Genomic DNA, 26,587 nt, shown 5'->3' with positions numbered 1-26,587 from the left:
GTCAAAAGTCAAAAGTCAAAAGTCAAAAGTCAAAAGTCAAAAGTCAAAAGTCAAAAGTCAAAAGTCAAAAGTCAAAAGTCAAAAGTCAAAAGTCAAAAGTCAAAAGTCAAAAGTCAAAAGTCAAAAGTCAAAAGTCAAAAGTCAAAAGTCAAAAGTCAAAAGTCAAAAGTCAAAAGTCAAACGTCAAACGTCAAAAGTCAAAAGTCAAACGTCAAACGTCAAACGTCAAACGTCAAACGTCAAACGTCAAACGTCAAACGTCAAACGTCAAACGTCAAACGTCAAACGTCAAACGTCAAACGTCAAACGTCAAACGTCAAACGTCAAACGTCAAACGTCAAACGTCAAACGTCAAACGTCAAACGTCAAACGTCAAACGTCAAACGTCAAACGTCAAACGTCAAACGTCAAACGTCAAACGTCAAACGTCAAACGTCAAACGTCAAACGTCAAACGTCAAACGTCAAACGTCAAACGTCAAACGTCAAACGTCAAACGTCAAACGTCAAACGTCAAACGTCAAACGTCAAACGTCAAACGTCAAACGTCAAACGTCAAACGTCAAACGTCAAACGTCAAACGTCAAACGTCAAACGTCAAACGTCAAACGTCAAACGTCAAACGTCAAACGTCAAACGTCAAACGTCAAACGTCAAACGTCAAACGTCAAACGTCAAACGTCAAACGTCAAACGTCAAACGTCAAACGTCAAACGTCAAACGTCAAACGTCAAACGTCAAACGTCAAACGTCAAACGTCAAACGTCAAACGTCAAACGTCAAACGTCAAACGTCAAACGTCAAACGTCAAACGTCAAACGTCAAACGTCAAACGTCAAACGTCAAACGTCAAACGTCAAACGTCAAACGTCAAACGTCAAACGTCAAACGTCAAACGTCAAACGTCAAACGTCAAACGTCAAACGTCAAACGTCAAACGTCAAACGTCAAACGTCAAACGTCAAACGTCAAACGTCAAACGTCAAACGTCAAACGTCAAACGTCAAACGTCAAACGTCAAACGTCAAACGTCAAACGTCAAACGTCAAACGTCAAACGTCAAACGTCAAACGTCAAACGTCAAACGTCAAACGTCAAACGTCAAACGTCAAACGTCAAACGTCAAACGTCAAACGTCAAACGTCAAACGTCAAACGTCAAACGTCAAACGTCAAACGTCAAACGTCAAACGTCAAACGTCACACGTCAAACGTCAAACGTCACACGTCAAACGTCAAACGTCACACGTCACACGTCAAACGTCAAACGTCACACGTCACACGTCACACGTCACACGTCACACGTCACACGTCACACGTCACACGTCACACGTCACACGTCACACGTCACACGTCACACGTCACACGTCACACGTCAAACGTCAAACGTCAAACGTCAAACGTCAAACGTCAAACGTCAAACGTCAAACGTCAAACGTCACACGTCAAACGTCACACGTCACACGTCACACGTCACACGTCACACGTCACACGTCACACGTCACACGTCACACGTCACACGTCACACGTCACACCCGCGCTTTCACGAGAGTTCCCTCCGGAAACCGGCCTGCCAAGGAATACTCCAAGAGAGATAATATTGTAACTTTGTACAAAGCATTGGCTATAATTGAAGACATGGGCGGATGAAGGTTATACGTAACACTTTGCTTTAATTTTTATTTTATGGCATAACAAATGTTTGTGTTGACATAAGCATGATGTGCACATTAAAATCACGTCTATTAGGCTCAGATAGAAAATTACAAACGAACAAAGGTGTCAGGTTCAGGTCAAAGAAGCATTATAAAAAAAATTAATGGAAGCATTATGAGCACATTTCCCATGTGGCCTTCATCCACTCATGTCTTCAATTATTTTTTGCATATACGTAATACTTTTTTTCTCGAGATAATACCGAGTAGCTCTTACGAATATTGGTTAATATAATAATCTTTTGATTCATTTTTCATTTAATGAAATTTATTGTGAACCATTAAAAAAATCGAATATTAAACATTTTTTACTTTATTTTGTTCTATCGTGTTAATACTGGAAAGATACTCAGGGAAAGGTTCACAAATAACTTTTATCTATTGGAGGTACTGGGAAAAAACAAAGCATAAATTCCCTGGTAATAATCCGAACCCAGTATTACTGCGAACAATATATTGTAGTGATGCAGTTGTTCTCGAGTATTATGTAAATATTTACAAATATCAATAATTTTAAATGAATATTCGTGTTTGTTCCATTTACAAAAAAAAATACCGTGTACGTACCTACCTATCAGTCATAATGATAAGAAACAAAACCGTTCACAATATGTAATTAAATAAACTTTCCTGCATACTAATACATGTTATATCCTACATGCAGAAAATTTTATTTTTACGGCCATGCATGGCGGCAAATATATAGGCTGGTTATTTACTCAATCGTCTCTTAATAAGTTGAGGTTTGTTAATAACGCACCCAATATCTTTTTCCGCCCATTTTCGATTTCAGAAATGAATGCAATCAGAATTTTCAGTTATCTAGCAACAAAAAAGGAAATAAACATCTTCCACAAAAACAAAATCAAGTGAAACAATGTAACCTAGCCTTTAGAATAGTTTTACGATTTACATGTCCACATAAAATTATAATTTCAATAAAATGAAATAAAATAGCTTCAAAACATTTCAATATTTAAAGATCCAAAATAAATATTATTAGGTTATCGGAAAACTATTACTTTCGTTCGAACACAAAGCAAAATTTAGAAAAATAACAATTTAATGCTATTTAAAGGTGGTAATAGCAGAAGGAATTCAGGTGGGTTTACGATTGAAAATTAAGAAGAAAAATTAGTAGTGTTCTTACGATATGACTCTATGTAGGTCTATACTGGTGCGACGGTTTATTATTGTCGTTTAGTAGATTTGAGGGGTCGTTTGCGAATTATATGTTCACTTAAGGCTCAACAAAGATGTTATATTTTATATTTTTCTTGAGAATTAAAGGAATTAACGAATTTGCAGAATTTCCGAGTCTCTTAATATAGACAATGATATATCATTCAGGCCAAGGTAGTTTATAAAATACTGAATACTGTAACTTCTTCGTAACAATTATAATGCAGGAAATACGTGTTTTTGACGTGAAGTAAAGATTTTTATACAAATCAAGGAGATTCTGTGATGCAGACGATGAGTTCTCATTGGCCTATTTGAAGCCATGCAAGATTATTGTACCTAACAGGAGCAGACGCAAGCAAAATATCGAGATAAATCTCGATTTCTAATCATCATCTTTAGTCGTATTTTCACGTGCAGGAAAAAGTTGACCAGGTAGATATGGAAACCACACTCAACTAGTCTTACCTGGCAGGTATGTCGATAGCTCCTGTGGCTGAAGCAAACGAGACCACAATGTTTCCGATGGCATACACGATCGACAAGTAGAAAATTGTCCTGAAAAGAAATTAAGAACAATTAATTAATTAATTTAGAGCTTCCAACAAAACTTAAAAATGAGCAGCTTTCAGACAGCATCACAAATAAATAGCTATTCTGTTTAAGTACTATTAGTGTTTACTTACGAAAATTATAATTTTAATTTTAAATGTGGCACCTCTCCTGTATTACGTGTAATTACAATTGTGAAACTTTAACAATACATGAACATGCTTTCTGAAAGGAGTATATAAGCACAGTTAGGCCTGTTCTTAAAAAAAACGTTTTTTAGCAACCACAAAATATTTAGTAATATTACACTTTGTAAAGAAATTTTGTACGTTTTACAAGGAAAACCCTTGGAAACTCAGTTCCCAACGATATCACTTGTAAAATTGCAAGGCAGAGCTTTTTAAAACTGCAAATGGTAGATGGCTCTGCCTTGCAATTTTACAAGTGATAACGTTGGCAATTGAGATTTCCAAGGACTATCCTTGTAAAAGTAAAAAAAAAAACCTTTATTGCAGTTCAATTTTGTCACGTGATTTTGAATAACTAGTACAGTTGGTGTACTGTTACACACATTATACTAAAAAAAAACCTTAAATGTTCTACATGTTTGGTGATAATACACAAATGTACACCTGTTATTAAAATAACTTAAGTTTTTTTTATTTACACATTTGGATGTATAGGTAAAATTAAAATGACTAGAGACCGGAAAAATTCGCGGATTCATTTCGCGATATGCTAAAAAGCAAATACTAATACTTTTATGCAACTTCTGCAATTGGTTCACTGTTAATATGGAGGACTGTGGGCCAATTATAGAACCTCAGTCAAAGCAATATCGAATCACGAGTCCGCCAATTGAGACGCCTCACAAGTCAGTAGCCAATGAACAGGTGAAGTTGTAAAAAGTGTGTGGGTGGAGTCCACGTGCGACAGACGTAACACTTCTTGCTTATTATATCATCAGGTATAGTAAATAGTAAATAATATTCTCTTTGGCTGAGGTCGTAAATAAAAAATGCAACTATTGCGCAAGTATGCAAGTAAGTTGTGTCATTTCTACCTCCCCCCCTCCCCCCCAACAAGCCATTTCCTCCTCTACCGGTTCAACCTCCAAGAAACTAATGCGATCGAAATTTTCGTAACGATCCAAAACTGTAGCCCCCCTCAGCAAAAGAAGTTTCAAATTAAAAAAAAAAAAACAGGTAAGTTTACCTTCAATTTGATGTGTGATTTTTTCCATTATCTTTGAAAGATTTGTGCAATGGGAGTGCATGACTCGATGTAAGCTTTTGGACATACGCCATTGCTAAGCACTTTTTTCTGTAGAAGAAAACAAAAAAATTATTCCCCCAAAAGACAAAACACACAAATTAAGCAAAAAAAATTGCTGTTGTCAACAGGATATAAACACCACATGAAATTCCATAACAGGTATATGGTAAAAAAAAAAAAACAAAGAGTTGTTCTAAATGGTATAATTTGAGCTGTAAGACTGGAACTGGGATATTTGTTTCGTGGACGTCATCTCCCGCGCGGCCGAGAGAGAGACAGAGGGAGAGGGAGAGAGAGGGAGAGGGAGAGAGAGGAAGAGGGAGAGACAGGAAGAGGGAGAGAGATTAAGAGGGAGAGAGATTAAGAGGGAGAGAGATTAAGAGGGAGAGAGAGGAGGAGGGAGAGAGAGGAAGAGGGAGAGAGAGGAAGAGGGAGAGACAGGAAGAGGGAGAGACAGGAAGAGGGAGAGAGAGGGAGAGGGAGAGAGAGGAAGAGGGAGAGACAGGAAGAGGGAGAGAGAGGAAGAGGGAGAACCGGAAGAGGGAGAGACAGGAAGAGGGAGAGAGAGGGAGAGGGAGAGAGAGGAAGAGGGAGAGACAGGAAGAGGGAGAGAGAGGAAGAGGGAGAGAGAGGAAGAGGGAGAGAGATTAAGAGGGAGAGAGAGGAAGAGGGAGAGAGAGGAAGAGGGAGAGAGAGGAAGAGGGAGAGAGAGGAAGAGGGAGAGACAGGAAGAGGGAGAGAGAGGGAGAGGGAGAGAGAGGAAGAGGGAGAGACAGGAAGAGGGAGAGACAGGGAGAGGGAGAGAGAGGGAGAGGGAGAGAGAGGAAGAGGGAGAGACAGGAAGAGGGAGAGAGAGGAAGAGGGAGAGAGAGGAAGAGGGAGAGAGAGGGAGAGGGAGAGAGAGGAAGAGGGAGAGACAGGAAGAGGGAGAGAGAGGAAGAGGGAGAGAGAGGAAGAGGGAGAGAGATTAAGAGGGAGAGAGATTAAGAGGGAGAGAGAGGAAGAGGGAGAGAGAGGAAGAGGGAGAGAGAGGAAGAGGGAGAGAGAGGAAGAGGGAGAGACAGGAAGAGGGAGAGAGAGGGAGAGGGAGAGAGAGGAAGAGGGAGAGACAGGAAGAGGGAGAGACAGGAAGAGGGAGAGAGAGGGAGAGGGAGAGAGAGGAAGAGGGAGAGACAGGAAGAGGGAGAGAGAGGAAGAGGGAGAGACAGGAAGAGGGAGAGACAGGGAGAGGGAGAGAGAGGGAGAGGGAGAGAGAGGAAGAGGGAGAGAGAGGAAGAGGGAGAGAGAGGAAGAGGGAGAGAGAGGAAGAGGGAGAGAGTGGAAGAGGGAGAGAGAGGAAGAGGGAGAGAGAGGAAGAGGGAGAGAGAGGAAGAGGGAGAGACAGGAAGAGGGAGAGAGAGGAAGAGGGAGAGAGAGGAAGAGGGAGAGAGAGGAAGAGGGAGAGACAGGAAGAGGGAGGAAGAGGGAGAGACAGGAAGAGGGAGAGACAGGAAGAGGGAGAGACAGGAAGAGGGAGAGACAGGAAGAGGGAGAGAGAGGAAGAGGGAGAGACAGGGAGAGGGAGAGAGAGAGAGGCTCACCTGAACTTGCCCAGCCAGCTGTCTGCCACGACGGCGCCCAGCAGCGGGAAGAAGTAGCAGAACATGGTGAAGGTGTGGTACAGCACGGTGGCCTCGTTGTCCGAGTAGCTGAGGATCTTGGTGAGGTAGATGACCAGGATGGCTGCAAGGCAAGGCGCAAGGGTTCAACGACCTCTCACCTTGCGTCCCGCCATGAGGCGCGTCGACGTCTAACATCTCACCTCCTCGGCGACGAGACAGTGTTTTGCAACGCGCCCTCGCGTCGCGAATGCGAAACCCGTGAACGAAAACCGACGTGCGATTCATTAAAAAAAAAAAAAAAATTGGCTGTCTGTAAAGTCGGTTTACGGACGATAGTTTAACGTGACGTCATAACAAAACATTGATGAAATGATTGCATACTTTTATGAATAAAATTGAATCATTTTTATTGAATTATCACTATTTTGAATGCATACAAAGAAGGAGTGAAATGAAATCTACAATTTAATTGGAAAAATTTACTTTTATTTGCACTCATTAATTCAAATATGTTTAATACTTTAGCGAAGAGATTATTTTAACTATAACGCTTATAGATGTTTGCTATTTAACTTCTTCCAATCTGTGTTATTCTGTTAAGGATAGGACGATGATAGGAAAAGTAGGAAACGAATGGGAGTGTTTCAAGTTTAATGTGCCTCGAAAAAGTCAAATAGACGGTTGTTCCAATCGAGTGGAAGAGAGATATATGCGGCGCAAGCGTACAATGAGCGTAACGGGACAAAGCATAACGGGACAATGAGTCAACCTTTTTCATGCGTGCAGCTGGCGTTCATCGATTTATTAGACGTTGTCACGTCAAAATAATGCCAAGCCTGACGAATACACGCACAAATTTTGTTTTTCCAGCAATAAAAAAAAACAATTTCTGGACGCGAATCACACGTAGTTCTAACGACCGCCGCTAGAATTCGCTGCCGGAGCAGCTACGTTGACTATCGAATCATTTTCTCTTGCAGAGCGAATGGTTGGTCGTAATTGAAGTGCTGCCAATTATTGTTAAAATCTTAATTTTACAGTTAATACCAGAACATTTTTTTCTTTGGCTTCGCGAGCTTTCGTTCGCGTCATCCGGCACAGATGGCAGTACGGCGGTTACACATTTCCGTTCCATGCGATTTCCGTTCCATGCGACTTCCGTTTCATTCACGAAGTTAACCCCCGCCAAATGCCTTACACCGAGAGGTAAGATGTTACACATCAATAAGACGTGTTCTTCAAATATGAATTATGATCTACATGATTGTAGTGAACGAGTAGTGTGCGAATCATATGTTGACTTAAGAACCAACAGAAATGGTTTATATATACTGATATTACATATACTGATATTACAAACAGAGAGTGTACAATATACACATAGGTACTTAATGGTGTAAAAGAGCGTGAATTTCATCCTTGTACTAGGACGTAACTTATTAGTAGGAACACGGTTATATGGTGAGTTTCAATAAAAACCGAATTAACAAAGAATGCCAATACAACACATAAACGCAAGTTATTACACCATTTAGAACCAAAATGTAACCGAGAACATGAAATCAATCAGCAATTTGACCAAACTTAATTCATGTTTGCAAATTTTTTTTTTGTTTTCTTCAAGTAAATTCATGATTTTTGTAACTTATACTAAATAAATTTACTGAAAAAAAAAAGACAACACTGTTTAATCTTCCATCCCTTATTAGTTCAGTTACCTCAATTACGTCTGCACGTTTTTCACACACGATTGATTTTAATTATTTTTTATAAATTATTTTTAGACATGCTTATAACTTATGATTTTAATGAATAAATACATCATGTGTCAGACAAAATGTGACTATTGGGGATGAAACAAGTGCTGAGAAATATTTTTGGTCTATATTTGTTGAATGATACATTATTTTATGCATGAAGACAACGTATAAAAATAAAAACAATCTCCTGTTTTAAAAAAACGAAATAGACCTGGAAATAAAACCATAAAATGTTGCCCCTTCTTATAATTGACATTTTTTTTGCTGAAATTACAAACATTTTTGTTGTCACAATAAATTATTTGGTAGAATCTACAATTTTAAAACTTTTTTTTTTTTTTTTTTTGCTGTCGCAACTTTTTTTTCCGTGCGAGGGGAAAACGAAACGACTATTCACGGTTTCGTAAGCGTAGTCGCGTCCGTGCAGTGAACGGCACCAAAGACATCGATCGCATTTTAACTTCGTCCCAGAAGAGCGAGCAACTTTCACATTCCAACCGATCTCAAACGAGCTGACTGCGAGAAGACAAGTCATGCGCCAAGCGCCTCCCACACACTGCCCCACTGACCCCCCTTCCCACCCTTCTTGGCAAGAATCAAGACCGTCCATTTTGAAAGTGAGAAGCTAGTAAAAAAAAAATACCAGTTAAGAACATGCAATAAGTAGAGCCCGTTAAAATTCGCGGCTACTCAGGGCGGTATACCAAGACGCTCGGGTGAGGTAGCGAATAAGCACTGCCTTGTTGGGATACAAACGAAACAACTAACTCATGGGCCATATCGCAGAACGTTTCCAAACTGAATTCCAGTAGGGAACAGATCGATTGTCGTTTTAATAAACAGTACCCCGCGCGAGGCTAAAAACCGTTGCAAATCGCGAACAAGCACACTACTTGACATGACTCTATTCTCTATATGTACAACATTTGTTTATTTGCGTTTACATGAGAGTAATGGAAGAATATATATATATATTTATATATATATATGTATACGTATACGTATATATACAAGTATACGTATACATATGTTCATACTTTATTGGTAGGGACAGGAAAAATTCGCGGGTTCAATGACCTGTAGGATGAACTCCATAGTTCTACGTACACTCGGTCAAATGCCACCCACTCATTGGCTGCTGTCTTGTGAGACGTTCCAGCGTAGCAGCCTGTGATTCGATAAAGCTTTGGTTGGGTGTTTCTCATTGGCCCAGAGTCATCCTGGTGAGTTGTGTGCCAATAGCAGAGGCAGCACTGAGGTATAACGATTTGTATTTTAGCCTATCGCGAAATGAATTCGCGAATTTTTCCGGTCTCTATTTATTGGTATTGTGTTTATGATTTTAATTTTTATATTAAGTTAAAACAAAGAGCCATAGGCTTATCTTATATGAAAAAAAACCAAGCCAATTGACGGGCCAAGACTTTGCTATAGCAATTAAACAAACAAATAATATTAATTTATTTTACACGAAATATAGTGTTTTTAATAGTATCTTTTATAGATAACGTAAAAAAAAATTTCCCTGTCGAATTAACAACTTTTGTACCAACCAAACCTGTAGTTTGTACTTCACCTCTCTGCTACGTAGATAACTACATACAACATAGACGTGTATTTAACATACCTATGTGTATTCAAGGCCATTATTCTAATATTCTCAACTACTTTTCAAGCTGTGATAATTTTTTTTATTAGAATGAAAGTAAACAAAATGTTTTTCCAGGATTAAATAGATACGAATTAGTGGCGCCATACATGGTTCCGTAATCTGGACGAAATCACCAAAAAAAAAAATAGCGGGCCGTATTCAGAACGTGTGTCAAAAACCGAATCCCAGTTAAGGAAACATATCGGCAACCGTTTTAATAAACGGTGCCCTGCGCGAGGCTTAGAAACTGGCTTCAAAGCATTCTAGTGGACGTTTGACAAACATGCGCACAAAAAAATTGAACCGCCTTTTATAATCTTATCAAGTAACTTTTAGTTACGATTATTTCTTGTTTTTGGCCATTAAAGTGTTCAGAATGTATTCCAGGACTATTTCGCTATCATAAAGTTTCATTTGGAACACAAACACGCTTGGTACGTCCACTGATGATCACAAAAATTGACTATAAAGGAATTAATGGCGCCAGATGCGGTTCAGCCACCATAATGGGTGACCTTAAACCCGGCAGCCATTTTAGATTCCACTATTATTATTATTTCATAGCCGCCATCTTAGATTCTACCATTCTGAATTGTGACGTCACAGCATTACATTTTGTTTTCTGGAACTTCCGGCCGTTCCTAGAGGGGAATCCAAACAATTGCGATCCAATAATCAAAGCAAGGCATAGGTATATACATATATGTTTTTATTCTAGCTTGCGACAAAACGTATCCATGGAATTTCCGGGACTCTACACACTGGCACATACCACTGTAGCTATTCGTAGACAGATAACTAGGGACCGGAAAAATTCGCTGGTTCAATGCCCTGTAGGATGAACTCCATAGTTATACGTACACTCGGTCAAATGTCGCCCACTCATTGGCTGCTGTCTTGTGAGACGTCCCAACGTAGCAGCCTGTGATTCGATAAAGATTTGGTTTGGTGTTTCTAATTGGCCCAGAGTCATCCAGGTGAGTTGCGAGCCAATGACAGAGGCAGCACTAAGGTATAACTATTTGTATTTTAGCCTATCGCGAAATGAATTCGCGAATTTTTCCAGTCTCTACAGATAACAGAACACAACCCAAATAGTCTGAATTCTTGCCTGACGCGAAATCAAAATTTTGCAGTGGGTTGCAGACTATCTTAGCACAGCACACTTATCACTGTAAATTATTTTCTGTAAAAATATGTAATGTTGCACTTACTTCGCATTCCATAGTAGGAGAACCGCTCGCAGAACTCATTGCTGATGATGAAGAACACCGACCTCGGATACTTGAGTTTCTGGAAAGTAAAGAAATAATTAAGTTACAGGCTTACTGCATCCCAAACGGTGAACACGCCAATGTCACGGCTGAAATACATATTCTGAGAAAATCGCAACATTTGTTGCTACACGCGCTTGTAAATATGTTCAGGAAATATAAAAGAAGTACATGCTGAGAGCAGCAATTAATAAAAATGTATGTGAGTTAATTTTCTCAGTATATTTTATACTTCTGGAAATTGACTACAAGGGCGTATTTAGCTCATCAAAGTAAATAAATTTACACTGTCATCAAAATATTACATAGTAGATGTGTTACCTGTTAGCAAAATAGGTAATTAAACTATTTAACGTAAAACAAATAGTTTTTTTACATTAAATAGTTTGAGTGCCTATTTTGCTAACAGGTATACACATACACTAATACGTAATATGTATTCGGATACAGCTACAATCTAATAAAGGTATAAATTCACACAAGTGTTCGTAAGTAATGAGACAATTTTTGGTCCAAGAACATACACGAGAGAGAAATTTGAATGAAAATACAGGAAAACCCCTTCATTAAAAGTAATGACAAGAAAGTGAAACAACCAATTCGACGTGTGACTGCTTAAAAAAACAACAAAAATTGTCAACGCTAAAGCACCATCTGTATTAATAAGCATTTTTTTTTTGACGTGACAACGTCTAATAAATCGATTAACGCCGGCTGCACACACGAAAAAGTGTCCCGTAACACACATTGTCCCGTTACGCTGTGTCCCGTTACGCTCATTGTACGATTGCGCCGCATCTATCTCTCTTCCACTCGATTGGAACAACCATCGATTTGACTTTTTCGAGGCACATTAAACTTGAAACACTCCCTTTAGTTTCCTACTTTTCCTATCATCGTCCTATCCTTAACAGAATAACACAGATTGGAAGAAGTTAAATAGTAATCATGTATAAAAGTAATAGTTTAAATAATTTGTTCGTTAAAGTAATAAACATATTTGAATTAATGAGTGCAAATAAAAGTTAATTTATCAATTAAATTGTAGATTTCATTTCACTCCTTCTTTGTATCCATACAAAATAGTGATAATTCAATAAAAATGATTCAATTTTATTCATAAAAGTATGCAATAATTTCATAAATGTTTTTGTTCTGACGTTGTCACGTTAAACTATCGTCCGTAAACCGACTTTACAGACAACCAATTTTTTTTTTTTTCGTTGTATATGATCTCGTGTGCATTTAGACAGGAGGATCGTCAGTCACTGACGTCGCAGTTCGCAGGAAGAGACGAGCGTCGTTCGTGTGGAGTGCGACAGTTGATGGCGAAAGCGCACTAACTCACAGAGTTGACGCTGGCGATAAGAACGCGTGACTTTGACCGTAGTTCGAGGATGAATAGAGAGTGAGCGAGTGTGTGGTGGGGAGTGGGGGAGCAACGAACAGAAGACCCGCCATGTCGTATTCACAGATGCATTCAGCGAAAGGCAAATTTCAAAAGCTTCTAAATCCTCACGCTGCTAGTTTGCTGGTAGACGCCTGTAAAATTCGTGTTGTTACTTGTAGAAAAGCCTGGAATGCGTACCATTATTCACTTAAAATATTTAGTCCAGTGAATTTTTTTTTAGCCTGTCCGTACTGCTTCTCCGTGCCTAGTGAAATATAGCCCAAACACTTTTTACTTTTAAAGATTTTTAACTTTATGTATCTTACGGCACTTTTGTGGTTGACTATGTGCTTAAATAACTAATCTGTGACGGTTTTAAATAAATATTGTTACGATTTAATAATGATGTGGAGAGAACTACTGGGTTCGTAAGGGATATCCTAATTATGTTTTTTTTTTCACAGTTTTGATTTACATCACTAATAAATTAACTTACTTAAAAATGCCTAATCACTAGGGGCATGCATATTTCGCGAAAAGATTTCGAGATTAGCTGAAAGTTAAAAACACTGCAGCATCTTCTGCGTTTCGTGATTAGGTGATTTTATTTCAGGTACATGTCGATTGATACAACAACAATCACAGTGATTCAGTGCGGAAGCAAACTCGTCCTGAGTGGCTCGGCCAAATAAGGCGACGACTTCTCTCGCAGACGGTCGCCAATAACAAGGTTGAAACCGCTGCTGCGGGTATACCTTGTTGCAGTCTAATAGGCGTTCAGATTTTCTCTCGAAAAATGCCTGCTCCTACTAATCACCAATTTCTAGGGGCAGGCATTTTTCGCGAAAAAAACCTGACTGCAACAAGGTATACCCGCAGCAGCGGTTTCTTCCTTATGATGGGCGGCCGTCTGCGAGAGAAGTCGTCGCCTTATTTGGCCGAGCCGCTCAGGACGCGATTGATTCCGCACTGACTTAATGTGATTGGTTTTGTGACAATCGACATGTACCCGAAAGAAATCCACCCAATCACGTAACACTGACCGTGCTACATTGTTTTGACTTTCAGCTAGTCTCGGAATCTTTCCGCGAAATATGCATGCCCCTACAATTACTCGCACTCAAATATGTTTATCCTCAAGTCGATGTTTTGTCAAGTCCCGCAGTTCGCACTCCTCACTGGAGCTAGGCTCGGCAGTGGTTCGCCCCTTAACCTCGCACAAGAATCTTCGCGGTCTGTAACGCCTCTAACGGGTTTTGAAGCTGCAAGTTTTTCAATGAACGGCCGTGCTCTGTCGTCGCACCCGCGTCGCCGCTTGAGTGCTCGTTTGTCCGCGGGCTGTGATTGGTCCGCCACGTCTCGGGCCGACGACCTGCCCGGATAGGCCCGCGCCGAGCCTTGGCCTGCTTTGTCTGCTTTCCAATTGGCCGTCGCCCGCCGCGTCTCGGCGAGACAGGCGAGAGAGCCGGCCGTCGGCGAGAACTGCTGTCGGTCAGGCGACTGTCAGTCGAGCGACTCTTCTGTCAAATGACTGTCGGTCAACTTTTTTTTTCTGTTCAATGACTGCCCATCAAACCTACTGTTGGTAAAATGACTTTTCAGTTAAATGACTGTTGTGAAACGACTGTTAGTTAAATGACTTTACAGTTAAATGACTGTCGGTGAAACGACTGTTACTAAAATTACTTTACAGTTAAATGACTGTCAGTCAAACAACTGTCGGTAAAACGACTTCTCAGTTAGATGACTGTCGGTGAAACGACCGTTAGTTAAATGACTTTACAGTTAAATGACTGTCGGTGAAACGACTGTTAGTTAAATGACTTTACAGTTAAATGACTGTCAGTCAAACGACTGTCGGTAAAACGACTTTTCAGTTAGATGACTGTCGGTAAAATGACTGTTAGTCAAATGACTTTCCGGTTAAATGATCGTTGGTCAAATTATGGCGGTCAAATAACTTTTCTGTTAAATTACTGTCTGTCAAAAGACTGTTGGTAAAATGACTTTACAGTTAAATGAAAATTCTGTAATATATTTTTTTCCCTGGTTAGAGTGTCAGAGTAATGACTGTCGGTCAAATATTGTTAGTCAAATGACTTTCCGGTTAATTGATCGTCGGTCAAATTATGACGATCAAGTTACTTTTCTGTTAATTTGAGCCGGCGCCGGGGTCGCCAAGGGAAGACATCTACGCCGCGCCGAAAATGAATTCTTGAACTTATGACTTTTTGTTTCCGATGAAATGGCTACAGCCTTAAATTTTTCTAAATAAAACATTATTTTATAACATTTAGCTGTTATATTTGCCATTCCTTTATTTATCACACTAAAAAGCATTTTTGAGTTTAAAAATGGGTGTATGATTTACTCCGTATTGACACGTGTATAAAATAATGTATTTAATTTATTAAATAATTGAGATAAATTTTAATTAATAATGAAAATTAATAAATATGCTGAAATTTTTTATAATATTAATTTTATTTATTTATTATATAATAATGTATTAAATCATAGTTTATCACGCAAATAAATTATTCATACTGAACATATACTCTCTTATATAAATAAAATTTAAAAAGTTTATAAACACAATTTATTTTTTCACTGTTATGTTTTAATTATATAGTTAGATCAATATTAAATATCAATCACTAAAATATATTTTTTAAAAGCACATTCTAATTTTTTTTATTTATGTACCCTTTCTTTTCATTTTGTGAAAATTTCGTTGCACGGTGCATACGCAACGTAAAAATTCACTCTCATCATTTGTTCAAACCGTGCCTAAAGAAGTGTAACTTCAAAAAACAAAACAAAAAAGTTCCTAAGGAAAAACTCACGTATGTACCCACCTTTTTTGACGTCTTGAAACACCGCTTACATTTACACAGGTTTTCATCGTCGACTAGCACGAAATATTTCCTAGTGGCATTTGGTTTCGCTGATGTCATACTTTATTTAAGGACTTTTTCCATAGAAAAAACAAACTATTGAACATGATGCAATAAATGGCAGCATTAAAGGAGAGTTGACAAACGGATACAAGCAACAGGAAAGACAAAGAGAAACGTCGTTTACAAATAGTGCAAACTAAACTGAACCAAGCCAATTTTCGAAAAGAAATAATCGAATAAACAATCGAATCCAATACTTTCAGATTTTAATTTCTGAGGGAGATAGTTTTATGTTCATTGCGAAATAAATATTCTTGAGTATGATTAATATTAATAATTTGGAAGTTAATTCTGATTATAACTGGAATTCTGTCAGTCAAAAAGAGCAAAATCACGTGTTCCAAATACTTCACAATACATATATTATTTATCCTCGAACACTCAATGACCACATGTAGTGAGCATTTAATTTTCCAGCAAACAGCAGGGATCGAGAACAATTTAGACAGATATTTTCGTCAATAATTGTGGTACGGAAATTAATATCACAAATTTATAATCAACTGGGGGATAAGACTTTTGCTAACAAATTAAAATGGGACATTATATTTTTCCTTGTGATGATTCGTAAAATGTGTATCAGGTTTTGGTGTTTACATTTTCGTCTACAGTTATTTTAGTTTTAACATTAACAATTTTTTTTGCGAATAACATTCATAGACACGTACCTCACGTAATAAATCACTGCCCCTGATTGTAGCAGCTACAGCATACTGGAATTTTTGTGTTGGTTGCATAACCTGCCGGACATTGCCGTTTTTCGTTCGATGTTTCTCAGAAACCCAAGGCGGTATTATTCGTTTGTTTTTTGACATGTGGATTAATTATCTGCCTTTGAAAGTGATATTATTCTTCCGCGTCTCATAAATGTCTAAGAAAAAAGGTGGTTACCCCAACAATTTCGGTGGTATTTTACGTTAGCGCAATGTTTTGCGTAGGTTGAAGAAATTTATTTAATTAAACACTATCAAGAGACGCTCATTGTTCCGTTTCAAATACAATTTTATTGTTTACAATAACACAGTTGTTCAATTCCAACTTCAAAGGCGCACACCAGCCTTGAGAAGCGATTTTGGCCATCAGTCGCGTTAGGTTTTCTACGTAAATTCTCGTGATGACCCTGAAGACGATGTTTGACGATCGAATTAAGACTCAAGTTTGTATAGTCTGTGTCATGTAACTTGTCCCGAAATTTGACGGTTCTCAAAAGTAGTAGTAACGATCTACAACTGTTTCTGCAACTGTTTTTTTTAACGGTGTTTGTACAACAACTTGGCGTGGTTGTCGGTGTTCGTAAACAAACATCACGTGATGCTCTACAAGGTGACAATTATGATGCGGGGTAATAACTTGGTAAACTGCTAAATTCAAAGACGAGTTACGTGGCACCGACTGTACACAACACAGCTGTAGAGCTGGGGATAGGAATCGTTGTAACCTTGACATTCCACGTCAACGAGATCCTGACGTCGCGCTATTCCAGCAACTGTGAGTTACTGCCGAGTTCCGCGCGATAGCGACGCCGACACTCGCGACTGCTGTCTGCGACGCCCGCGGAGGAACCGCTAGTCGCTCGCCGAAGACTCGACTCTCGACTCTACTCGACTCCCTACTCTACTCGACTCTCGCCTCTACTCGACTCCCGATTCTACTCGACTCCCTACTCTACTCGACTCTCGCCTCTACTCGACTCCCGATTCTACTCGACTCCCTACTCTACTCGACTCTCGCCTCTACTCGACTCCCGATTCTACTCGACTCCCTACTCTACTCGACTCTCGACTCTACTCGACTCCCTACTCTACTCGACTCTCGCCTCTACTCGACTCCCGATTCTACTCGACTCCCTACTCTACTCGACTCCCTACTCTACTCGACTCTCGCCTCTACTCGACTCCCGACTCTACTCGACTCCCTACTCTACTCGACTCTCGCCTCTACTCGACTCCCGATTCTACTCGACTCCCTACTCTACTCGACTCTCGCCTCTACTCGACTCCCGATTCTACTCGACTCTCGACTCTACCCGACTCTCGACTCTACTCGACTCTCGACTCTACTCGACTCCCGACTCTACTCGACTCTCGATTCCACTCGACTCTCGACTCCACTCGACTCTCGACTCCACTCGACTCTCGACTCCACTCGACTCTCGACTCCACTCGACTCTCTACTCTACTCGACTCTCTACTCTACTCGACTCTCTACTCTACTCGACTCTCGACTCTACTCGACTCTCTACTCTACTCGACTCTCTACTCTACTCGACTCTCGCCTCTACTCGACTCCCGATTCTACTCGACTCTCGCCTCTACTCGACTCCCGATTCTACTCGACTCCCGATTATACTCGACTCTCGACTCCACTCGACTATCTACTCTACTCGACTCTCTACTCTACTCGACTCTCGCCTCTACTCGACTCCCGATTCTACTCGACTCTCGACTCTACTCGACTCTCGCCTCTACTCGACTCCCGATTCTACTCGACTCTCGCCTCTACTCGACTCTCGCCTCTACTCGACTCTCGCCTCTACTCGACTCCCGATTCTACTCGACTCTCGACTCTACTCGACTCTCGATTCCACTCGACTCTCGACTCTACTCGACTCTCGATTCCACTCGACTCTCGATTCCACTCGACTCTCGATTCCACTCGACTCTCGATTCCACTCGACTCTCGATTCCACTCGACTCTCGATTCCACAGGACTCTCGATTCCACTCGACTCTCGACTCCACTAGACTCTCGACTCCACTCGACTCTCGACTCGACTCAGTACTCGTCAATGACGCGTGAACGTCTAACCCTCGTTATGTGTTACTTGTGATATTGCCTTTGATTAAATTAGTTCATAAACCCGGCCTTAGGAAAAAAAACCACACGTCACATGCGTCGCGCTGATGGATGTCTAATCAAGTACGTACTATTCTTCCACCCGCCGCTAGAATTCGCTGCCTGAAACCTACACGTTGATTGTCACCAGATGGCAGCACGGAACAGAAACGACTCCGATAAAAGCGAAAAAGATTTGGAAAAAAAACTAAATCCCGGCTTTGGAACTGATTTTCGAAAAGTAATTTTATCAAAATACTGCTATTCTTGTTAAAATTTATCACATTGATGTTCTTGTACTTTTACAAAAACATTATTGGCAACTGGTTTCCAGGTAAAACGTTTTTGTAGCGTTACCTATTATTTATTTAACGGTTCGCATATTTAGAAGGTCAGGCCCAACATACAGTAGTTCATGTAGTACAACAATTGTGTATTTAAAATAATATCTTGGACATGCGTCATTGCAGTTTTGCACCGTTTGTCATGGGAAAATTTCAAAATGAAAAATAAGAAATAAAAATTGAAAACATAAACCCACAGAGAACAAGCATAAATAAGCTTGTGACCAACAGATGTACCAAGATATGAACATAAACAACTATTATGGACAACACAACGACGACAGCCCAGGCGAACACATTCAAACTTAAAAATATCAAACAGCACAAGAATTCCGTGGAAGGAATTCAGTCATAAAAAATAACACACACTAACACAGTGGGCTAACAATGACGATACAGTTTCAACAAGAGCAGGAAATGCAGACAGACAACAAACCTGGACAAAGCAGAAAACAAACGAACACGATGAAATCAAACCAGTATACGACAACAGCACCCGACGAAACACAGTAGGTTTCTTGTGACAAAACAGTTGCGACGTTTCAAGACACGGCATTTTTTTCCGTCATCGGGCAAAAGACAGGCCTTAAAAAGGAGTAGCTCAGAGGCCAATCTCATCCCTTCAACTCAAATTGTGCAGAAACGGCAGCTAGCGACGTTTTCCGACATAACCATTTTGTGATAGAAATATTGTTGCTATGTAGGGACTCGAGTTTCGTAAAAGGAAGAACAATAAAATAAAATGTTAATTTACTGACTGCTATCCACACCTTAAATTTAATCAATAACACTCTCAGTCCAATCTCTGTCTGTAAAGTAAAGTATCACGCCGGTCAGTCACACTGGAGTTCGGTTCGACAGTGGCTCGCTCCTCTGCTGGTTTCTGTCCGCTCACCGCAGTCCTCTAGAGCTGCCTCGCCAATCGCCCATGCCGCGCCGCTACTGTCGCTACTGTCGCTACTGTCGCTACTGTCGCTACTGTCGCTACTGTCGCTACTGTCGCTACCAGAGAGACTCCTCCTCGGCGGCCAGGTCTCCAGCCATCTAACAGTCGCTCCATGCCGCCACGCGGGTATCGCCGGTGGACAGAGACTCTCCCCCCTCCACTACTCTCCTTCTCGCGTGCCCGGAAGAGGGGGGGTCCTTTTATACCCGCGTGGAAGCGCCCAGAAGCCACGCGCAAGCGGCCCTGGCCGGGCGTGGAGACATCCAGACGTCGCGTCTGACGTGACGTCACGAGTGTTCCTGACCCGATTGGCTCGCGCCTCGCCCATCCCCCCGAGGCGACGGCCCCAGAAGTCTCCAGACGTCGCAGCAGACGGTCTTCGAACTTTCCAGAAAGACTGAGCGGCGACATGCCCGGTGGAAGGGGGGTAGTAGTAGGTGACTGGCAATTATCCGACGCGAGTTCGTCAAAATCTTCAAGCATCGCATGCAACTCGATATAATGAAATTTCGCGGACATACGCCATTTCAGTCTGTTTGTGTGCCTGGCCGCGAAAACTATACCGACACTAGTATCTAATCTCTGGATATGTGTGCTTGTATGTTGTACACAGCCTACATGTTGGCCTACCGTGCATGCAATAAGCAGAAAACGTTTAAAAAATACGCCGAAAGTTTTCCATTAAACTTAGTTTTGTCGTTCACGCTCATCAAACACGTTTAACAGTCACGCTTTTGCCGGCGCAAGCGGGGCCCCTCAGTGAGGGTCTTCTTATTTCCAGGGGGCTTCCCCTCCCCTCTGGGATCTTCGTAGAGGAGCTGTCCCTCCCCTCTGGGATCTACATAGATGAACTGCCCCTCCCCTCTGGGATCTATGTAGAGGAGCTGCCCCTCCCAACTGGGATCTATGTAGAAGAGCTGCCCCTCCCCTCTGGGATCTACATAGAGGAGCTGCCCCTCCCCTCTGGGATCTATGTAGAGGAGCTGTCCCTCCCCTCTGGGATCTACGTAGAGGAGCTGTCCCTCCCCTCTGGGATCTTCGTAGAGGAGCTGTCCCTCCCCTCTGGGATCTACATAGATGAGCTGCCCCTCCCCTCTGGGATCTATGTAGAGGAGCTGCCCCTCCCCTCTGGGATCTACTAGAAGAGCTGCCCCTCCCCTCTGGGATCTACTAGAGGAGCTGCCCCTCCCATCTGGGATCTACTAGAGGAGCTGCCCCTCCCCTCTGGGATCTACGTAGAGGAGCTGCCCCTCCCCTCTGGGATCTACGTAGAGGAGCTGTCCCTCCCCTCTGGGATATACGTAGAGGAGCTGCCCCTCCCCTCTGGGATCTATGTAGAGGAGCTGCCCCTCCCCTCTGGGATATACTAGAGGAGCTGCCCCTCCCCTCTGGGATCTACTAGAGGAGCTGCCCCTCCCCTCTGGGATCTACGTAGAGGAGCTGCCCCTCCCCTCTGGGATCTATGTAGAGGAGCTGCCCCTCCCCTCTGGGATCTGCTAGAGGAGCTGCCCCTCCCCTCTGGGATCTACTAGAGGAGCTGCCCCTCCCCTCTGGGATCTACGTAGAGGAGCTGCCCCTCCCCTCTGGGATCTATGTAGAGGAGCTGCCCCTCCCCTCTGGGATCTACTAGAGGAGCTGCCCCTCCCCTCTGGGATCTACGTAGAGGAGCTGCCCCTCCCCTCTGGGATATACGTACAGGAGCTGTTCCTCCCCTCTGGGATATACGTAGAGGAGCTGCCCCTCCCCTCTGGGATCTATGTAGAGGAGCTGCCCCTCCCCTCTGGGATCTACTAGAGGAGCTGCCCCTCCCCTCTGGGATCTACGTAGAGGAGCTGTCCCTCCCCTCTGGGATCTACGTAGAGGAGCTGCCCCTCCCCTCTGGGATCTATGTAGAGGAGCTGCCCCTCCCCTCTGGGATCTACTAGAGGAGCTGCCCCTCCCCTCTGGGATCTACGTAGAGGAGCTGCCCCTCCCCTCTGGGATATACGTAGAGGAGCTGTCCCTCCCCTCTGGGATCTACGTAGAGGAGCTGCCCCTCCCCTCTGGGATCTACGTAGAGGAGCTGCCCCTCCCCTCTGGGATCTACGTAGAGGAGCTGCCCCTCCCCTCTGGGATCTACGTAGAGGAGCTGTCCCTCCCCTCTGGGATCTACGTAGAGGAGCTGCCCCTCCCCTCTGGGATCTACGTAGAGGAGCTGCCCCTCCCCTCTGGGATCTACGTAGAGGAGCTGCCCCTCCCCTCTGGGATCTATGTAGAGGAGCTGCCCCTCCCCTCTGGGATCTACTAGAGGAGCTGCCCCTCCCCTCTGGGATCTACGTAGAGGAGCTGTCCCTCCCCTCTGGGATCTACGCATATACCCTTTAGTTCCTTTTTAAGTAAATAATTATAATTTGTACTAATTCTTTACCCACTTGAAGATTGAAGTGTGCCGTACCTGTTGACATGCCCCCGCACAGTTCTACCGCTGGTGATCCGAACGCCTGAGCGACGGCGGCGGTAACGTGACCTTGACCGCGGACGGACGGCATTGTTCGCCGCGCGACGCTCCCAGTCGCTCCCACGTGACCCCGAGTCACGTGGCCGGCTTGCAAGGCGCCCGGACAGGAAGTCCCCCCGCGAAACCTTCAGACGTGGAATCGACGGCTCGACGAGGAAAATTAACGGTAGCAGGAGGAACCTGACCTCGACATGCACACAAGTCACGTTCCAGGTTGTTATTTCTAGAGACCGGAAAAAATTTCGCGGGTTAAATGACCTCTAGCATGAACTCCATAGTTCTATGTACACTCGTTCAAATGTCACCCACTCATTGGCTACTGTCTTGTGAGACGTCCCAACGTAGCAGTCTGTGTTTTGATGCTGCTTTAGTTGAGTTTTTCTCATTGGCCCAGTCATCCATGTGAGTTGTGAGTCAATAGCAGAGGCAGAACTGAGGTATAACTATTTGAATTCTAGCCTATCACGAAATGAATCCGCGAATTTTTATGGTATCTACTAATAATTAGAGACCGGAAAAATTCGGGGGTTCAATGACCTCAAGGATAGACTCCAATATCCTCTACACACTCTGGCAAATGCCATCTGTTCATTGGCTGTTGACTTGTGAGTCTTCTCGACTGGGTGGCCTGTGATTCGACACTTATATGAGTGGAGGGTCTCGAATTGGCCCTCAGTCCTCCAGATTAACAGTGAACCAATGACAGAAGCAGCACTGAGGTATAATTATTTTAATTTTAGCATAACACGAAATGAACCCGCGATTTTTTTCAGGTCTCTATAGTTATTTCAGATTCACGTTGCACACGGTTGAACGCGCTGACTTTTTCGAGTGTCTGAACTTTCACGAAATTAAAAATAAACATATCGGATATTTTTTGCATAATTATCTTGAAAAGACGCATATTGTTTTACATTATTGTGCAGTATGGATAAGGAGAACATAATGAAATGTAAAAATTGTAACTCTTTCAATTCTACTGGCTACTTTTTGATATGGTTTAGTTTCTCTCAGGAAAAAAAAAACATTTTATATTACCTAACCTTTTAAAACCCTTAAAATGTTTATGTTTTTAAAATGTTTACTTTTTTTTAATTTTTCTGAAAGAAATTTAAATCATATCACGCAATGGTTTTAAACCCAAAAATTTTCGGTTTTTTTCTATTCCATTTGATTCAATTATCCATACTGTAGAATAATGGCGAATCGTGTGCGTGCAGCAGTACGGTATCCACATTCCCATTGGCCCCGTCAAGTGCGGGAAAACACCTCTCGCCGACCACAGCCAATAACTACAAGAAAAAAACTACGGTGTTTTTCGATGTACCTAGACACGAAATGTATTCGCGAAATACAGGTGTCCCTAGACATAACCCCACAAACTGTTATATGCAATGGTGCAAATCTCTCAGATTCACGGTGAGGGAGGGGGGGGGGGACCGAATATAATTGGGTTCTGCAGGTGTGGTTAACAGACACAATTTATCTCAGAATAGCGTGTTGGCTTGATTTCCATTAGTCTAAAAATACTTAAAATTTCACATCCTTTTCATGATAATATTACCTACTAAACATGTAGGTAATAAGTATCATGTATTTGATAGTATTGATCAACGACTATAAATAGTACAACATAAAATATTTACGTGTAAAAATTGTTCATGTGAATTAGATTTAAATATTTGTATACGTGGGTTCAGTTTTAATTTAGGCAAGGAAAATATTTATTTTCAAAATGGAAAAAAAAAATGTTAGCGAGACTTTTAGTACTCGACAGAGATGTGTAACATCTAACCTTGGTAAAGAGCAAATTCGGGTGTTTTCACGTTGCAAAATACACTTATAATAGGAAACTCTGACACAAATTTTAAGTAGAATTCTTCAAAATAATGCCAAAGCGTGATAAGTATATGCTGGACGCGAATCACACGTAGTTTCTGCACCCGCCGCTAGAATTCGCTGCCGGAGCAGCCACGTCGACTATCGAATAATTTCATTAGCAGACCGAGATTTTAAACCATATAATGTAACGGCTACGGCAAAAGCGAAAAAGACTTGAAGAAAAAACTAAAATCCGACACATATTGTTAAGTCACTAAACCGTTAAAACTATAAAGTTTCACTTTTTGTTTGTGAACTTTGGTTCGCGACATCCGCCACAGATGGCAGCACCGTGGGTTACGCATTTCCGTTCCCTGTGCGACTTCTGATCCATTCACCAAGTCATCCCTGTCGAAATTCGTATACCAAGAGCTAAGTAAGATGTTACACATCGAAGAACAGCTGAGACCAAATCACCTGTTGTTTGGAGGAGAAGAAGAAGAGTGAAAGAATATTAAAAAAACGAATCTACTCTATTGTGTACTTATTAGGGGCCGGAAAAATTCGCAGGTTTCGATGGCCGCCAGGATAGACTGAACATTCCCCTGCACACTTGGGCAAATAACGCAAGTTCATTGGCAGCTGACTTGTAAGTCGTCTCAGTTGGTTTGTCTGTGATTCGATCCTTCTTTGGTTGAAGGTTTTATGATTGGTTGAGAATCTTCCTGTTGAACAGTACTAAGCCAATAGCAAAAACATTATAAAGGTATATGTGTTTGAATTCTAGCCTATCGCCGAATGAATCCGCGAATTTTTCCGGTCCCTAGTACTTTTGATGTTTGGGGAGTCTTAACTGTAGCCAAAAAGCTAACGCGATTTCAGAGCCATCTAAACATAAACCACTTCGTTGCTATAAACTGATGCTCAAGGCTAAACTCTGCTGTACTATTCGTAAACCAGCAGATTTAGTACACCCATTGGTTGACACCGAGGACGGAGGCTTTTTCATCAGTTTAACTGGCTCGAACATGATTGGGTCGACACTTCCCAACATTCATAACCGGCTCCAAGGTCGCCTCAGGCATATAAAAAAAACTGAGTTGCAACCGACGAAGAAAAGCAGGTATGCTTCAAGTCCATTTTGCTACCGATCAGACGGAGAACAACATTTTTGGGGCTATTCAAATTACTTCCGGTGGTTATAGCTAAAAAAAACGAAAAGTTAAAAACTTGTTTTAGATGAACTGAACCCTACGATACCTTCTGTAAGGGCCAGGTGCTAACCATTAGATGGCACTGAACGTGTGTTATTACAACTGATTTTTTTTTTAAAAACTGGTTTACAATTTTGAATCCAGATTTTCATACTTATCTGCAAGGAACCTTTTTTCATGGAGTCCCCTTCATGTCACATATCATTAGTAGAGACCTGCAAAATTCGCGGATTCATTTCGTGATATGCTACAATTCAAATAATTATACCTTTGAATATATATACTGTATAGAAGTCGCCAGCCCAGGTTAAAATTTCTAATACGGTTTTGAGGTAGTTGGTTAATTCACCGCCGCAATCGCCACCATCTCTATGGCATCGACTTGTGGTGGTCCCTAGCGGACAAGTGTCGAACTCTTCAAACACCCCTTCCCCCTCCCGTTGAACGACGTTGAGCTGCAGTGAATGATGGATGAGGGGTGCGGGGAATGACAGCGGGCGACAGCGCTGCGGTCTAACGTGTAAATAACAACTAAGACGATACAGGGCGTTACGGCAGCGCACTGCAGCGGTGAAGTTCCCAAGCTGCTCATCATACGCTTCTGAAAGACGTAGAGTAAATCCTATCCACTCGCGACTTCTATACAGTATATATATTCAAAGATTATACCTTAGTGCTGCTTCTGTCATTGGTTCACTGTTAATCTGGAGTGATGAGGGCCAATTAGAGACCCTCACTCATAGAAGTGTCGAATCACAGACACTCGGTCGAAACGACTCACAAGTCAGCAGCCAAGGAACAGGTGGCATTTGACCGAATGTGTAGAGTGTATTAGAGTCTATCCTTGAGGTCATTGAATCCGCGAATTTTGCAGGTCTCTAATCATTAGGAACTAAAACATTTGCGGGTTCAATGACCTTCAGGAAAGGTTCCACAGTTATACGTGTACTCAGGCAAATGTCACCCACTCATTGGCTGCTGTCTTGTGAGACGTCCCAACGTAAAAGCATTGGTTTGTTTGAGCATTAGGCATTGGCCCAGAGTCCTCCAGGTGGATTGTGAGCCAATAGCAAAAAAAAGCATCACGTAATGAATCCGCCAAATTTTCAGGTCTCTACATATCATCAAACACGTTTTGTGTTGAAATTTCCACAGATTAAATGCTACAGTATTTAATAAACTCAAAAATATATATATCTTCCAAACTAGCAGTCTTGTCTATTTCGTTCGTCGCCAAAATAATTCACACATGTTATGCAGATAAAAAAAAATGCACAAACATGGTATATTTATATGTGCTAAAATTCAAGCTAAATTAATGCTTCTCTTTAACCTACGTTTTTGGTAAGCACAAATAACTCTATAATTCACCTACTTACTCCCAAGTTGATGACAAAAAAATCACTAATATTGAAATTAACTTCAATATTTAGACTGCATCAAGTTATTGCATGTAATATAATTTATAAATTTAAAAATAGTAAATTGTAAGGGTTATGTACTTTTCGCGAATATATATCCAGACTATAATTATTTGTGAGCTGTGTGTTAAAACTGTGCAGCATTGTCTGTG

General features: G+C 41.7%; 1 protein-coding gene across 3 annotated transcripts in view; it reads right to left on the bottom strand.

Annotated features, from left to right (window-relative positions):
• Window positions 1-26,587, bottom strand: part of LOC134541460 (peptide transporter family 1) — a 130,116-nt gene that overhangs the window by 32,592 nt on the left and 70,937 nt on the right. For all 3 annotated transcript variants that reach the window (XM_063384934.1, XM_063384933.1, XM_063384935.1), the window contains 3 exons: window positions 10,949-11,027; window positions 6,303-6,444; window positions 3,364-3,453 (listed from right to left, as the gene is read on the bottom strand). In XM_063384934.1, the coding sequence (XP_063241004.1) occupies window positions 3,364-3,453; window positions 6,303-6,444; window positions 10,949-11,027 (311 nt within the window). The remainder of the gene's footprint in view (window positions 1-3,363; window positions 3,454-6,302; window positions 6,445-10,948; window positions 11,028-26,587) is intronic.

The sequence above is a fragment of the Bacillus rossius genome, chromosome 18 (assembly GCF_032445375.1).
Source record: "Bacillus rossius redtenbacheri isolate Brsri chromosome 18, Brsri_v3, whole genome shotgun sequence".
Taxonomy (NCBI): Eukaryota; Metazoa; Arthropoda; class Insecta; order Phasmatodea; family Bacillidae; genus Bacillus; species Bacillus rossius.
Note: the sequence above shows the minus strand (reverse complement) of the source record. Positions and strands in the feature narration are given on the sequence as shown.